General features: G+C 43.5%; 2 protein-coding genes across 2 annotated transcripts; one reads left to right on the top strand and one right to left on the bottom strand.

The window, feature by feature from the left end:
- Nucleotides 1–6,290: 6,290 nt before the first annotated feature.
- On the top strand, nt 6,291–7,193 carry LOC138943801 (tropomyosin-like). The gene has a single exon (XM_070314743.1). The coding sequence runs from the start codon at nt 6,291–6,293 to the stop codon at nt 7,191–7,193; it is 903 nt and encodes a 300-aa protein (XP_070170844.1).
- A 2,360-nt stretch (nt 7,194–9,553) lies between these two features.
- LOC138943800 (uncharacterized) lies at nt 9,554–12,735 on the bottom strand. Its single transcript, XM_070314742.1, has 4 exons — nt 12,202–12,735; nt 11,596–12,128; nt 11,117–11,511; nt 9,554–10,810 (listed from the first exon to the last, which is right to left on the bottom strand). Exons 1-4 carry the CDS (start codon nt 12,669–12,671, stop codon nt 9,554–9,556), a joined length of 2,655 nt encoding a protein of 884 aa, XP_070170843.1. The 5' UTR covers nt 12,672–12,735.
- Between the last annotated feature and the right edge of the window lie 807 nt (nt 12,736–13,542).

Below are 13,542 nucleotides of genomic sequence, written 5' to 3'. Positions count from 1 at the left end.
ATATAACTTAAATTTATATAACTTAAATTTATATAACTTAAATTTATATAACTTAAATTTATATAATATAAAATCAATCGCTCATATTGCGCAAACGATCGCGTCGTTCAAACCACCAATCGTGTAATTTACACGCGTTTTCTAACGCGCAATTTTTCGCGTGATATCCGCAATGAAAGGCCCGCGAAGCGTTCAGAGTCTCCAGACGTTCGATGTCTTCGTAATCGGCGTCGATAGTCTCGACAGAAACGGCTATGTCGCGATCGTCAGCGACGTTTCCTAAGATCTCGACTAACCATTTCTTCTTCTCGTGACCTTTGACATAGATTTGCACCGTCGAATCAGGGCTGGATCCTCGACATATGGCATCTCGAACGAGTTTTTTCATCGACCCATAATTTGTGTGTCCATCGTTCCACTTTAGCTGATGATGATTCGATATCAACCAACACGCTCGCGATTTTTCCGCTCTCGTGAGCAAATCCCACGACATCGGCGAGCGAAAGATGTGATGCGTCAATTCTACACCATTTTTTAATACGGCTACTTCTTTCACGACGAATTTTTCGTTAACTACGAAACCTTGAAGATCGACAAAAATCGGTGTGTCCATCGTCGTTGTTAGCGATACTCGAAGTGTTTCTTTCTAGATTTTTCTAAGCGTTTTATTCTGTCTTCATATTTTTTCGAGTATCATTGCGCTTACACGATTCTGCGCACGACGTTAGTGAGCGGATTGTATTCTACCACTCGATCGTGAATAATAAGACAGTAAGCTGTGGTATTAGAGGGGATGTTTTCCTTGCAGTCGAACTCTATGCGAACGTCCACAGTGGCGCTCTTAATCGACTCGTTCTGTCGAGAACAGTCGATGACTACGAGTGGGCCGTGAATTAAAAATTTATCTAGATTTAAGAGCGTTTCGTCGTTTTCGCATCCGTAGTACGTTTTTCGAAATTTCGAATACATATCGTATAATACGGCGATTTTATGTTTATCGAAATCTAAATTCATGTCATCGTAAGGATAAAAATCGGAATTAAGATATAGTTTGACATTAGTTAGTTTACAATTGTCGAATAAAGAAGGCTCCTCAGACAGAACGTTCTTCTTTCCAGATTGTAACGCGAAGATAACGTATCGCGGTTTCTCGAGTTGTGTTGCCGCTTTGACGGCCCACGAGTGTTTGGTCGTGCTCTGTAAAAGCGGAAACTCGTAAAGATCCCATGAGCGAAAAGCGACGCTCAAATATCGTCCACTATCTAACGTGCGCAATAATCTTAATTTATTAACATCATTTAATACTATATGAGGCATTCGCCATTGTATTTTTAACAAAACGATTTTAGGTTCTTGTGTTTCGCGCGATATAACGCAATTGTTATCGTTGCGCGCTCGTATTAAAATAAGCTCGTGTCGCGCGTTGATCACAACGCGCTTGTAATCTTCGCAAAAACCTAATAGCACGTTAAGAGGTACGCAAAAATTAAAATCACCAATTGACGAATGAGTTGTTGCTAATAAGTCCCATCCAGCGTTTTTTAATATTTTACTTCTTTCGACTGTCAGCGACGCGTAATTTTTAATCGTACTCGTTATTCCAACGTTTCTGTTTCGATCGATCTCTACACCATCGAGCTCGTAGCGAATTTCCTCGAACATAAACGCCGCGCAATTGTTTACTAATCTCGTTACCGATGCAATTTCCTCTTGCGCGCTTGATGCTTCCTTCGACTCGAGTCTGCCCTCAATGTAGATAAAACTGTCGCAAGGTAACGTATACAAATCTTGCTGTTGTATAGGAATTCGTATCTCATCGCTATTTCCGAACGTAGTATTGGCGTAAGGATTGTACGTGTGAGTTTCGATCTTAACGATGCGATCGTCGAAGATCGGCTCCCCGCTGATACTTAGAATGTCGCACATTTCGCTTTTTACGAAAAAGCGGTTCTCGGCACAACAAAACCCAAAGAGCGCAGAAAAGTCTCGTTGGCGACGGTTAGTCTTCCTCCCTTTTTTCTTCTCTTTTCCGCGTTTAGAGATGACGCGACAGTGATAATAGGTGCGTTTCTCGCGTTCGATCCGTTCACTACGAGCATCGCGCGCTTCTCTACCGTTTTCGTCGCACGTGTAGACGAATCGTAATTTCTTCGCCGCGAAAATCGATCAATTTTCCGTTTTGGTCCACAACACGCACATTTATATCGGTAATGGTCCGTGCGATGATCGGAAGGTAAATGATCTGCGTTGGAATCTCCGACACTTTATATCCAGGTGGAACGTTAGGCGCGAATTCGTGTATAGTATGCGCGGATTTGTCGTTATGATACGCTCCTGTTGTAACGTTGCACTCTATTCGAATAAGGTTAATGGCCATAATATTTATTGGTTTATCGGATGCATACCATTTATTCGGTTGTAATACACGAGACGAGAAACCTAGGAGCGAACCGATATTATCGGGTTTTGTAAAATTTACTCGATATGCGCATTTAATTTCGCTTCTCATAGTGTTATCGTTACCGCGAAGCATTATAGAATTTTCACTTTTATCGCCATTCTCATTGTCTTCGAAATAATCGTCATCAACATCGTATATGTAATCGTCATCGTTCGTTTCCGGTTTTTCATTTTCGCGTTCTCGTTCCTCCTCTCTCGCTCGTCGTTTATGACGAATCGCCGCTCTTAGATACGCGTTTATAGCGCTTAATTCGTAAGATCCTATTGGAATCGCGATAATCTCGTCATTATTATCGAAGTAAAATTTATTATTCGTGGAATTTATATTCGGTATTGTATTATAAGTTTCAAAATTGGTTAAACCTAATTCGTAATCGTCGTCGTTTAAATCGAGAGGCGGAAAATAACTCGCCGCGAGAATACTGCTTCGTCCGGAAAGAGTGAGAGTCAGCGACATGATTGGCGAGAGCGATCAAATTGCGTTCAATTGACGAATAACGGTTGATATTATAGTCGACGCTTCCTCCAATCGACTTCTCGGAGAAATCGAAGACTCAATTGTCCGCAAATATTTTGATCGCGCGTCTGCTCAGAGCGACGATTGTATCGAATGTTCGCGTCGCGTCCGAGATAATGCGCGAGTTCGCGCGGAAAACGAAGATCGCCGAAACCGTCGTAGTAAATTGCGTCGTCCCCCTTTTTTGCGTACGCCACCCAATGAGTACCCGGTCCGGATGCGTCGTCTAAATTCACAATGCCGCTCTCATCGCGGCGCGCTTGCGACGGAAGTGCGTTGCGCATAAACACACCTCTAAAATGAGGTACGCGCGAGAGTATTGCTGCGCGATTTAATTGTTCGTTTGTCGTTGCTCCGATGGATGGGAGAATTTCTAGCGTCTGTTTACGCGAAGTTTTTTTTTAGCTCTTCTTCTTGTTGAAGACACGCCACTCCCACGTTTGTATGGTGCGAGATATAAACCGCGACCTTCCATTGCGCGATCATGGCGCTGCAACTCTTCCAGTTGTCGTCGCGCTGCTTTGCGATCGTTCACCGCTTTCGCGATTCCCGCCGCTCCCCCGGCTAAAGAACCGAGAGCTCCCAATAATGGTAGTAGGGGTAAAAAGCCGCCGCGTTTCGCTATCGGAAGCGTTTTTTTCTCGTAGCGATTATTCTCCTTTTGTTCTTTTTTCTTTTGATTTTCGTTGTACCCATTCCAAGTTTGGTCTTCGATTTCATAGCCATCCATACAGCCGCTGCGGCTGCTTTCTCGCCGAGAGTCGAATCTTTAGCCGCGACGCGTTCGCGCGCTTTTTTGGCGAGCGCGTGGTCAGCGACGTGTCGATCAGCGAGCTCGCCGCTCTGCGAGTACGCGATATCGTGCTCGCGACAAGCTGCATCCAGAGGATTGACACCTCGATCGCCTCGCGCGAGTCGTTTCGCAAGACGAGTACCCGGCCCGCAAAATTGATATCCAGGTATATGTAGTTCGAAAGGGAGCGCGTTTATCGCTCTATTCAATAAGCCAGCGCCATGACTCACACCGTACTGCTGTTTCGCGAATTGCATTCGCTGCAATCTTTAACAAGCGGCGCCGGACCGTCGATGTGTGTTCGTTGCCAAGGGCGATTATAATGCTCTAGACATCGACGGTAGCGCCGCACCTCCGGATCCACTTTTATATATTCAGGCAATTTTTCCCACAATCGTTCTACGTAACGACCGAAATGCTTTAGTAAAACTATTTTCGGAATATAACGCAATTGATCGGTGGTGAAATCGAGAATATCGTCGCCATCTATTAGTAAAATAAACATCTCGATTCACCGCGCGCAATTCGCTACTGCGCGATTGATGGCGATCTATTCGTATATAAATAAAAAGGTCTCGCCCTGCCTTACGCGAGTGTACCGCGCACGCGCGCAGCAAGAGGAATGCGCTTCGTACGGCAACCGATCGCGATAAAGGTGACGAACCTCGATAATAAAACGCGACCATCGAAAAAACGCGTAGACACGGTCGTCTATTACCGAGCGCTATTCGCTGCGTCATTTGCGGGCCTTCTAGTTGCGGCAAAACAAACGCATTAATAAGTTTGTTGGAGAGTCCGCATGGCGTACGCTTCGAGAACGTTTATGTTTACTCAAAGTCGTTGCAACAGCCTAAATATCAATATTTAGAAAATTTATTAACACCAATGGAAGATATAGGTTATTTCACATTTTCTAATAACTTTGACGTTATTTCACCCAGCGAAGCTCTCCCGAATTCGATATTCGTGTTCGACGATGTAGCATGTGACAAACAAAATACTATCAGGGAATATTTCGCTATGGGTCGACATTCGAACGTCGATTGCTTCTATCTGTGCCAAACGTATGCTAAAATACCGAAACATTTGATTCGAGATAACGCTAATCTGTTAATTCTTTTTAAACAGGATGGTACTAATTTACGTCACGCATACAACGATCACGTGAACACGGATATGTCGTACGAAAATTTTCACGCGCTATGTCGCGCGTGTTGGCGATATAAATATGGTTTCTTAGTGATCGACAAAGATAGCGCGCTCCGCGCTGGTAGATACAGACGAGGATTTAACGACTTCATTGTACCGTAGAGCGATCAGTTGTCGCGAATACGTCGAACGCATCGATCGCTCTCTCGCGAGTTAGAAGAAGTTGCAATGGCCTCGACAAATATTGGTGAACGCGAAAAGACAGCAAAAGAGATAGCTAAAACGCGCGCATCGATTCGTAAAAAACACAGAGCATTGAAGACCGGAAAAAAGGAAAGCGAGATCGCGATAGAGAGTCGTTTCAAACCAATCGTCGAACCGCTGCGGCGCATCGCTAATCGCGCCGAGCGAGACGAGATAGAGCGAAACGAAATTAAGCGCGAAACGATAAAACAAGACGCGATCGACGTTTCACCTTCGACGAGTATCGAGGAAAAATGGAAGGACGAAGCATTAACCCCCGTTTGGAAAAAACCTAAAGCGAAACAAATACGCGCTCGACGACGATTGAACGCCGTTTCTACTCCATTAAACGAATCTTCCGTCGAAAGAGATCCATTCGCGCGAAACGAAACCGAAGAATATGAAACGTTCGAATCCGAGAGTCTCGAATCGCCCTCGATGCTCGAAATACCCGTTAAACAAATTTCGCGAATTTCTCAAGATCGCGAAATATCGCACGGTCGACTAGGACCGTTAGGGCGAAAATATATGGGAACTCTTCTCGGCGGAGAAGCGCCGAACGAGATTGATCACGTTTACGGAGTTTACATCGGCGAGAAAGGTGCGATGCTCGGCGATAAGCGATTTGACGTAGACGCGAATGATTCCATATTTATAGATGAGATTAAATATGTCGGTACTCCCGGTTTGTATGAATTAATTTTTATGAAAATTCCTAATAGTCTCATATATACAGAAAAAGATAAATTAACATACAGAAGTATATTGTTAACAACGAACGCTCATAGACGTGATCATGACGCTAAAAAATCTGTCTTAGGAAATAAAGGATATAAATACAAATTTATTATCGCTCCGCTTATTCACAACAGCGGCGCGAAAAAAACAGGCGCGGGTCGCGTATCGTCGACTATGCGTGTCACGAACAATAAAATCGATTACGTCCATTGGGACGATCCAAACGAATTAGTGGATCGTCTGCGATTGTTAGACGCTTCGCGTCGAGCCGGCAACAACGCTCACGAAAACGAGATTCTATCGATAATCGAGGAGCTTCGCGAAACAGGAGCGATCGTATAAATTGAACTGTCGCGTGAATGACCGTCACAGTCGTACGCGGAATTCGCGATGTCCGTGAGCAAATTTGGCTCGCCTTTAAAAAATCGAAGCTACGACGCGAGAACCGGAAGACTACGTCCGGCTATCGAGTCTCTGCGAAATTACGTACGCGATAACGCGCTGTGTCTAAGCTCTTCCATCGAGTACGACGCGAGAGAGCGTAAGATAAAACGCTTGGCTCAACCTGAGGAGGACGCCGATGCGACAAGCAAAAGCTACGTCGAGGGAATCACATCGCAATTGAGAAAAGACGCGAACGAGGCGGGACAAGGCGTCATTCTACTGTTTACGAGACTCGCTCAGCTCGATAGCGCTTTAGGTAAACGAATAAACGTCGCGGAGAGTTTCGTTTCCGAGATAAAAACGCGCGATGACGTTCTAAGTAAACGAATAGACGCTGTAGAAAATTCCATTTCGAAAATAGAAACGAGCGCTAACGCTCTAGATAAACGAATCGATGTTTTAGATAAACGAATCAAAGGTTTAAACGATCAAATCGAGATTGCGAAAAAAAATATATCACTCAACGCGGCGGAGTCCTCGACGAGAAACGCGAGTGATTATAAAGTAATGTTAAATCAAGGTAAAGCAATACGGGAACTAAGTCAAAAATCGCGTATCGCGGCGAATTCCGCGGTGAAATCCGAGACGAAGATACGAGAATTGGAAAATTCAACGTCACGATTGAAGAGAGACGCGGACGAGCTATCAAGAAAAGTAAGAGAACTAGCAAGAATTAGCGGGAGCGGCGAACCGCTCGAAAGAAAGATTAGCGGGAGCGGCGAACCGCTCGAAAGAGAGATTAGCGGGAACGACGATCCGCTCGAAAGAAAGATTAGCGGGAGCGGCGAACCGCTTGAAAAAGAGATTCAATTCAACGTTATTCTCGAGAGAAAGAAAAAAGAACTATGAGCGTTAAAAAACGAAGACTAGTCGAGGAATTGCACGCTCCCGCGAGAAGAAACTTCTCGCGTCGTCGCGTTGCGGTGCGCGGGTACGACGACCTATGGCAAGCGGATGTGGTCGAGATGCGTCCTTACGCGAGACTCAACAAAGGCCACAACTACATACTCACCGTTATCGACGTATTAAGCAAATACGCATGGGCTGTACCGCTTAAGAGTAAAAGCGCGAACGAGGTTACTCGAACGTTATCTAAAATAATACGAGACTCTAAGAGATGTCCGAAAAATCTACAAACCGATAAAGGAAAAGAATTTTACAATGCCGATATGCGAAATTTCGCGAAGAAGCACGAAGTAAATCATTATTCGACATATTCGGTGATGAAAGCGTCGATAGTCGAACGATTTAATCGTACGCTCAAAAATTCTATGTGGAAGTACTTCACGCTAAATGGAACGTACAAGTGGATCGACGAATTACCACGACTCGTCGAGGAATATAACACGCGAAAACATCGCACTATAAATATGAGACCTGTCGACGTAACTCCAAAAATTGCCGATAAGATTTTAAATACTGTATACAGCAATATAAAAATCGCGGCTCCGGCGAAATTCAAAGTAGCCGATCCGGTACGCATCAGTAAATTTAAGACGATTTTCGAGAAAGGCTTCACACCCAACTGGACTACAGAGATTTTTCGAATAACTAAGATACAACGGATTAATCCCGTAACGTATCTATTAAAGGATTCGCGCGGCGAGCCGATCGCTGGAGGATTCTACGAGCACGAATTGTTGCGCGTTGGCGATCCCGACGTGTATCTCGTAGAAAAGGTGCTGCGTCGAAAGGGTGACAAGATTTACGTGAAATGGTTAGGAATGGACGAATCGCACAATTCTTGGATAAATAAAACAGCTGTATTATGATAAAAATGTATTTTTATTAAATAAAACTACATATTATATATTATACATATTATATATTATACATATTATACATATTATACATATTATACATATTATGCAAAATTGTAGACATGTTAAAACTAAAATAATCGTATAATTATAAAACAAAAAAATCTTAGAAAAAATTGTAGACATGTTAAAACTAAAATAATCGTATAATTATAACAAAGAAAATCTTAGAAAAAATTGTAGACGTTAAAACTAAAATAATCGTATAATTATAAAACAAAGAAAAAAATAATAACACAATACAATTAAAATTAAGACTTGCGAAAATCGATTAATCGTTTAAATAATCGATTAGAGTGATTACCATTATTAATCTTTAAATCGTATAATTATAAAACAATCGTAATTTTGTACGAGTTCTCTCTTGCGCTCCATATAAATTCTTTCTCGCGCCGCTACGCGGCCGCCACATCCTGCGTTCTCTCTTTTGCGCTTTATGCGAACTCTTTTTTATATTTTATATATATTCTTCATCGCATTCTTAAGCGAACGTCGTATCTCGCGGTAATTTTATTCTCGCGGTGGCTTTATTCTCGCGTTGCTCTATATATAACGCTTTCAAGAATATAATAAAGAGTCATGGAAATCATCGATCTGCCCAATTCGCGGCAAATCTCGACTCGATTTATGGCAAATTCTCGCATTCTGTCTCGTTTGCATGTAGCATAATATATGTTCGATGCCAATGAAATAGAACGCGAATTTGCCAAATCGAGTCGAGATTTGCCAAGACTTGGACAGAATGGTGGTTTCCACGACTTTTACATCGCAAAAACACAAAAAGTTCGTTTTTTGGCGTTATATACGAATTTTTTCGCGTTCTATACGAGTTCTCTCTCGCACCGCTACGCGGCCGCCGTATCCTGCGTTCTCTCTTTCACACTTTATACGTACTCTTTCTCGCGCTTTGTATACATTCTTTATTACGTCACTATGATAATACTAAAACTCGCATTAACATCTTTTTCACATTATTCTATATAAAACACTTCCGAGAGCATAATAGAAAGATCGTGAAAATGTACGATCAGTCTTATTTATAATAGATTTTATACAATATCTATTACAATATCTATTATATATAAGACTGATCGAACATTTTCACGATTTTTTATTAAAATCTATTATAAATAAAACCGATTTATTTTTATTATTTTATTAAAATCTATTACAATAAATTATATTCAAATTATATTCAAATTATATTATTCGCGCAAATTTGTTCTTCGAAACGATTCGTAGAACGTCTACCGATGTTTTTTCGACGCAACCGTGAATTATATCGAAAATACAATGGTAATATATTATTTATAAAATATGTTTATACTAACAATAAACTACTAACTAAAGTTTAAATGTTTTAAGAAACGTATAGTATTTTTTCGCTCTCTACAACGGTATTTTATAATGTCCCCACGGTAACGTATCCGTAGTTCCCGATATCGTGTATCGTTTGTCATCGTGCGGACTGAGCGCGATCTTCAATTCCGATACTGTATACATCTCATGTAACTCGGATCTTATACAAAACTGCTCGCGCTTCATCTCGATCCCCTGTCGAAGACAGCGCGCGTAATCGTCAAACGTTATCGTTCTCGCGACAACGCCGCTCTTAACACCCTTGATTCTTTTCGTATCGCTTTTACCGGCGACTCGCAACGCGTACATTTTCGCTCTGAGTCCAATAAATTCGGTCATAATCGCGCCAGCGTTCTCATCCTTCATCGCACCGGGTATTTTTTTATTAGCGAGAGGCATTCCATACGCATTACCCATTGCGTAATCGCTCGTATCGAATTTGTCGATATCGCGTTTCATATTCTCGTATATGTCCTCGCACTCGACGCGATAAATGAGACTATCCGTATCGGTGTACATTATTTTACACTTATCTCGATACAATGGTAACATGTTCTCGTAGTGAAATTCGTATAAACGAATCTTAGATATATCGAGAATACACATACCTACATAAATCGGTTTATTAAACTTAACCTCGAGTTTACGCAATTCTACAGCTACGAGATCCTCCGCGAAAACGCTTCTACTGTGAAAATTCGGCTTCGCGATCATCGCTTCCGCGCCGTATCGCCCGTCCCATCGAGTCACGAGTCGAACATTCGAATGATTGCGTACGTTCTCCATAGTTTTGCCAAACACGGCATTATTCATTAATTTGTATAGATTTTTCTCAAACTCGTTTTTCGCGTTAATTCGTAATCGTGTATTCAGTTCGATGTATTCGCGCAACCATGAAGATTGCGCGAATCGCAATATTTTGTGTATTTTCGTAATGCGTAATCCGTGTCTAACGCACTGCTGCAAATTGCGATAATATATTACGTAACGGTTCTTATCGTACAGTGTGGCGAGAAGCTTCTCGTCTCGTTTTCCGGGCGGCTTATCGCGCGTCGGGCAGAATGGCAAGTCAGCGTGAGAATCGTGAAGGTTGGACGGATATGCAAGGTCGACCTCTAGAATATAACCGATAGGCGAGTCCGATGTCACGGACATTAAGTCGACGCTCGTAACGTTATCGACGCATAGAAAATTTTCGTAAGGCAACGATTGACACATCGCCCATCCATACAAATTATTTACATCGAAATACATGAGATACGACGATGGTTCCGAAGGATCGTATGACTGTAAATATTTGTTATTAGCGCGCGCGTATCTGTTGGAACATTGACTTAGCCCGCCGCGTATTCCGCGTTCCACGAACATCACCATATCAATGTCGGTTAATAATTCGAATCGCACACTCGTATACTTTAACATAGCGTCCCACGTGTATCCCGGTAACGTGTAATAATACGCGGGATCTAAATTATAACTTCTCATACACGCGTCACGAAAATTTTCGAAAACATCGGCCAATAAAAGAACGTCGGTCTTTAAATACAAATCGCTATAATCGCCTAACGTTTCGACGCGAAATCGCTCCCAGACTCTTATCGCGCGCGCGTAATCACTCTCAGATATCGCGTCACCGGTTAGCGAACTGTAAAAAGCCTCGCGCGGCGGTAGACGAGTCTCTAACAATTTATCTACATCGTCGACATACTCGTACGGAAATACACCCTTTCGCGCGAGAAGCTCGAAATCGGCGTCGCTAAGATCGGAAAATTCCGAACGCGCGATCCTCAATTCGCTTTTGTCTAGATACGACGCCAATTTCTCGAGACTCGCGCTTAGAAATTTGAAAGAATCCACGAAACGCAATTTCAAGCGTTTTCCGAACCTTCCCTCGTCCCACGCATCTTCGACGTTCTTCGTGAAAGAGATATACGTTTCTTTCGTTATCGGCAATATTTCCACGCTGCCGGGAAAAGCGTTAGCTACATCTTTAATGATAAAATGCGCGTCGTAACCCGATAAATTGTGAAAAAATATGGGAATTACGTAAGTATCCTTATAATTTAAATTACAATTCGAATGCGCCGGACCTCTGTACCGTCCAGTCAGATGACAGTGATCGCGCACGCGAGCGTCTCCCAATTCGAACGGTTTCTCGCATATGCTGCAGCGCGTCGCGTTTATGAATCTCTCCCATTCATCCGATGTAAGATTCGTCATAGGAGCATCGATATCGAGAATAGTCTTCGCGCGAAGCGCTAGATCGTGCAGTTCTTTAACGAACCACAATACGCAATTTTCACCGCGATAAGCTCTGTAAGTAGAGCTAACGCCATCCAGCGCGCATCGCGCGTAATATCCGGCGCTATAGACTTCGTGATGCTGAACGATAGATGTATTCGACGTTCTCCTCTCCTCTTTCTTCTTCAGTACGCATTCGAGATCAGCGTACACCACGAATGGAAGTCGCTCCTTTCTACTATAGTTGCGAAACTCTAACCATTTGTCGTCTTTGGTAGGAAGGACTATAGCGCACTCGTTCATTCTTCCGCAGTCCACGCTGTGAGCCGATAACTTATCGCTCGTTCGAAAATAGTGCATGCATCTGCGACATAACGCACATTTTAAATCTCGCACATTATCAACATCGCGCGACGATTTTTTTAATTAATACTCACCGATCGCATATATGCGATTTATGTCGTCTACCGCTCAGTTGCGAGCCGACGAGTCGCGACAGATTCTTGATCCACGCGAAATGCGTCGCGTCATCTCGTCGCGTCGTATCGTTAAAATACAGCAGATTTACGTGTCTGTCCTTTTTATCGTCAGTGAGACGCAAAGGAACAACGCGACAACCGCCTTTTCCCTCCTTTTTACTTCGAACGGTATACACATTAATAGATATGTCGTTAATACGTTCGAATCTAGTAATTTTATTCAAACTCATAGGAAATTTAACGCCCTTCAGGTTCAGCACCGTCGTGTAATGCGGATACGAAGATTCCCGACCCGCGTTTTTTTCAGCTGGATACAGAGCGGCGACCACCGCCCATGCGAAACACGCATTGTCATTAGATTGCACGTTTATCACCGCTCTCTTTAACACGATCTCTCGCGGCAATTTGACGTGACATCCCGCGTGCATAGGATTGTATCTGTTCACGTTCACAGTTAAATTGAATATTCGCGATAACGCCCATCCGCTATCGCGCTCCTGAAATTCTTCCAACGAGACTAGAGTAGCGTCGACCACTCGCTTCTCGTACCACTCTCGCAAGTCGGAAAGAGGTAGAAGCGGATAATTCTTCGTGACAATAGTCTTAACATCGATCTTGTCGCCCGAAACGAACTCGCCAATAAACACGGTATTGACCTTAACACCGTTATATTCATTCATAACATCGCGTATTCGATCGAGCACGGTATCTCTAGCGTCCTCGAGAAATCGTCGAGGTTCGATATAATCGAAATTAATAACCGCCTCGGTTAAAACGCGTCTAGAGAAAGCCGTCTCGATCTCGGACCACGAGAATCCCTCGCGTTCCTCTACACCGCCTCCCACGCGTTCGAAACGTCGACGCAGATCGTCTCTCGCGCCCGTTAATCGAACGATTCGAGCGATAAGAGAATTGATCGCTCCGGTCGATCTCCCTCGGCGCTCTCCTCGACATCTCTCCCGCAGAGACTCGAGACACTCGTCGCACCGTCGCGCCCACGCGCGATACGCGTCCCCCGTCGCGACGTCCCGCGCGCTATCGAGAAGATCGCGCGCCTCCATATCGTCACTCGTCGTCTAACGAACGCCAAGATTTTTTACAAATAAACCACGTCTCCTCCTCGTCGTAATTCTCGATGTAGAACAAAGCTCTCGTCTCGCAGCCGGCGCACCAATTATTCGACACGTCGAAAACCTCGTCGACGAGATCGCAAGCGGGCACCATCTCGCTATACACCGTTTTCTTCACGTGCGTCGATACGCTTTTCGCGAAACTCGAGCTACGCGCGCAATACGCGCA

This window comes from Polyergus mexicanus, unplaced genomic scaffold (genome assembly GCF_030449975.1).
Source record: "Polyergus mexicanus isolate NDT 795.1 unplaced genomic scaffold, iyPolMexi1.0 SCAF_41, whole genome shotgun sequence".
In the NCBI taxonomy this organism is placed as follows: domain Eukaryota; kingdom Metazoa; phylum Arthropoda; class Insecta; order Hymenoptera; family Formicidae; genus Polyergus; species Polyergus mexicanus.
This window is presented reverse-complemented; position numbering and strand designations above follow the sequence as displayed.